Consider the following 2,983-nt stretch of genomic DNA (forward strand, 5'->3'; position numbering starts at 1 on the left):
GCGGGCCGGCTTAACCCCTCCCGGGCCGCAGCCGAGCCGGCAGTGCGCAGCCGCAGTGCTGCCGCTTCGCCTCGGGAGGCCGCAGGCCACGAGCTGGGTTAACTCCTTCCCTCCCGGGGCCCAGGGAAGTTGGGAGGAGGGAGGGGGAAGGTGGGCGCCCACTGCAGTGCGCAGCTGCAGAGACTGGACAGCACCAGTCTGGCTTAACTCCTTCCCTTCCAAGGTGCTTCAAAAGCCAAGGGGTATGAGGGCTCCGTGTAAGAAGGCCAGGGGTCCAGGGGGTTGGGCTGGACCCTCCCCTCCGCAGCTCTCAACTCTCAAGCACTTGGAGTCTAGAAATGCTTGGGACATGCCGGACACTTAGAACACATTTGCGAAACAAAAGAGTGACCCCCCCGTGTAGCTGTCCCGGATCCCTAGCCTGACCATCACCGCAGGACTCTGCCTCCACCCTCACCCTTCCCTCAGCACCCTTCAATGGGGTCACTGGAGGGAAGAGCGCCCCAGGCCGTGGGGGGGGGGAGGGGGCCGCTTAGGGGCCATCTGGGGTCAAGTCCCTTCGGCATCTCCTCTCTTCCCCACTTCTCCCCCAACACCCAACCCCAAATCTCGCCAACTCAGCGCTTCCCGAGGACTAAACTTTATGCGGAGGCTCCAGGGGCTCCCCTCCCCCTCGCTCCCTCCCCCAGCACGACTGCAGCACTGCGGCTCGGCGTCCTTCCCCGGCCCAGGACGCGGCACGGCGGGGGAGGGGGTGGGGACCTGCTCCTCTGGGTGTCAGGGACCCCAGGAAGGGGAGAGCGAGAGGGTGTCTGCACTGCTCCCCTTCCCAACTCCACCATTCTTCCCCTACCCCCCGTTTGAAACTATATCTTCTAACAGTTTCTGCCTCTGGGGTCTGAGAGAGGAAGTTAGGGGAAGAAGGCTCAAGTAGGAGGAAGATAGCAATTTAGCCTGGAAAGTTGCAGTTGGTGAGGGAAAAAGTTTTTTGGGGTGGTGGAGAGGGGAGCTTTGGGGAAAACCTGGAGATTTGAGGGAGATAAGACTGCAGGGAAGAGCGGAGGGGGGGGTCTTTACTGCGTGGGAGCTCTTTGATGCATATTTTTCATTTTTTAGCGGGGAAGAGACCAAGGGGTTCAGTCCCGAGTTTTGGACTGAAAAGGCTTGGGGGGAAGAGCTGGGGAGGGAGGCTGAGGGGAGGCAGGGAATGGAAAAGTCCTGAGGGAGAGTAGAAAGTACTGGAAGTTCTTTTAGAGGGGAAGTTTTTGAGATAATGACTTGAAGGGGGTAGGGGGAGCCCAAGGATTTGAGGTTAATAAAGTTCTAAGAGCAGAAGGGAGGTGGAAAGAGAGTCGAGTAACTCGGAAAGGAACTGGAAGGGTTCTTGGGTGGGAGCCCGACACAGAAAGTGGGGTGTGCCATTTAAAGAAGGGGAGAATCTAAGGATGAGGAGGAATGGCTGCAGGAGGTGTGGAGTTTTCTGTGGGGGAAAGGCATAGTATAGGGTCTCAGGGCTCTTCTAGAGAGAGACTTGGGAGAACTATGAAGGGCTTGAGAGAAGTCCAGAGTTTGAGGGGAAATTTGGGGATGGGCGCTGAGGAGGCAAACCAAGGAAGGGGCTTAAACATAAGACCCAGAGGGGCAAGACCTCAGGTCTCTGTTGCAATCAAGGGGGAGGGGACATGTCCTGTCAAGAGTAAGCACTTTGGGGGGGGGGGTCCGAAGAGACTAGGAAACTCTGGCTTAGAGTGAGGGGTATCTTCTGAGAGTTTGAGGATAGAAAACGGGGTGGCACAAAAAAAAATCATAGCGATGAGTCTTCGGGGCCAAGGATGAGAAGGGTCAAGGGAAAAATCAAAGAAATGTTTGGAGAGGAGAAGCACAGTAGGTATTTTGGAGAGTCTGAAGAGCATGGGGGAAGTTGAGGCGGGGGGGGGGGAGGTTTGGCAAGGCCCTGGACATTCTGGAGGTGAGAAGTGATGTCTTCTCAGGATTTGGGTGATGCTTGCGGGACTAAGGCTTGGAGAGGACTCCTCTTTGGGTCTGAAGGGTGACCTAGGATGTTACTGGAATTCAGAAGAGGGTCTTAGAGTTGGTTGGAAGGGGATTGGGACAGTTAAGAGAAACCCAGGGGATTTCTAAATTTCTTACTATCTGGGGATGCTAGTAGAAGCAACGTGGGGTTTGGAGAGGTCTAGGAGATTATGAATGTTGGGAGACTATTCTGAGTTTCTAAGGGGTGTCAAGGAGGGATGTTGGGGGGAGACTTGGGAGTTGGGAGAGAGGGAGGTGAGATGCTGAGGATTAGGATAGAGTTCCCCTGAGGGTCTAGGGTGCCATCAGAGAGGAGGGGTGGGGGAGATGGAGGCTCCAAGAGCGCGCTCACCCTGGCGGCCCGCGATGAGTAGGGGTCCTCGAAGAGCGCCCACACTCGGGGCTGCCAGCGCCTCCACCACGTGCCGCCCGCGCCGCCCGCGCCCCCTGGTGGTCCCCCGGCGCCGCCTGCGTCCTGGAAGCAAAGGCGCTTGAGCTCGCCGCCCGCGCCGTCCAGGCCGCCGCCGCCCGCGCCCGCCTCGTCGTCCAGGCCTTCGTGGCCGCCCGATGCATTCCCGGCGTTGGCGGCCCCCGAAGAATCGGGCGCCTCGAAGGAGTCGAGCGCCTCCTCGGCGTCGCGATGCTGGCGGTAGGTCATCCAGCAGCAGGCCTCCACGTCGGTCTCGTCGATGCCCCAGAAGCCGAGCTCCTCCTCGAAGAGCGGCCCGCACACGTCGGCCGGGCAGTGCAGCTTGCCGGTGCGGTAGTAGTTGAGCACGTAGGCGAAGACGCCCGGGTGTCGATCGAAGAAGAACTCGTCCGAGCCCGGATCGTAGTCGAAGCGCGCCGCCGCCTCGGGCTCCGTCAGGCCGGCCAGCCGCGTCCCCGGCAGGGTGCGCAGCGTCGAGCGGTACGTCTCATGGCGCACGCCGCCCACGTTGATCACGAT

At 59.5% G+C, this 2,983-nt stretch overlaps 1 protein-coding gene across 1 annotated transcript in view; it reads right to left on the minus strand.

Annotated features, from left to right (window-relative positions):
- The window catches only part of KCNC3 (potassium voltage-gated channel, Shaw-related subfamily, member 3), a gene marked incomplete at its 5' end in the record, with an annotated part of 16,140 nt that extends 13,157 nt beyond the window's left edge, over positions 1-2,983 (minus strand). The window contains one exon of the mRNA XM_006897342.1: positions 2,387-2,983. Coding sequence (XP_006897404.1) covers positions 2,387-2,983 — 597 coding nt within the window. The remainder of the gene's footprint in view (positions 1-2,386) is intronic.

The sequence above is a fragment of the Elephantulus edwardii genome, unplaced genomic scaffold, assembly GCF_000299155.1.
Source record: "Elephantulus edwardii isolate Elephantulus edwardi_28Jun2011 unplaced genomic scaffold, EleEdw1.0 scaffold00208, whole genome shotgun sequence".
Taxonomy (NCBI): Eukaryota; Metazoa; Chordata; class Mammalia; order Macroscelidea; family Macroscelididae; genus Elephantulus; species Elephantulus edwardii.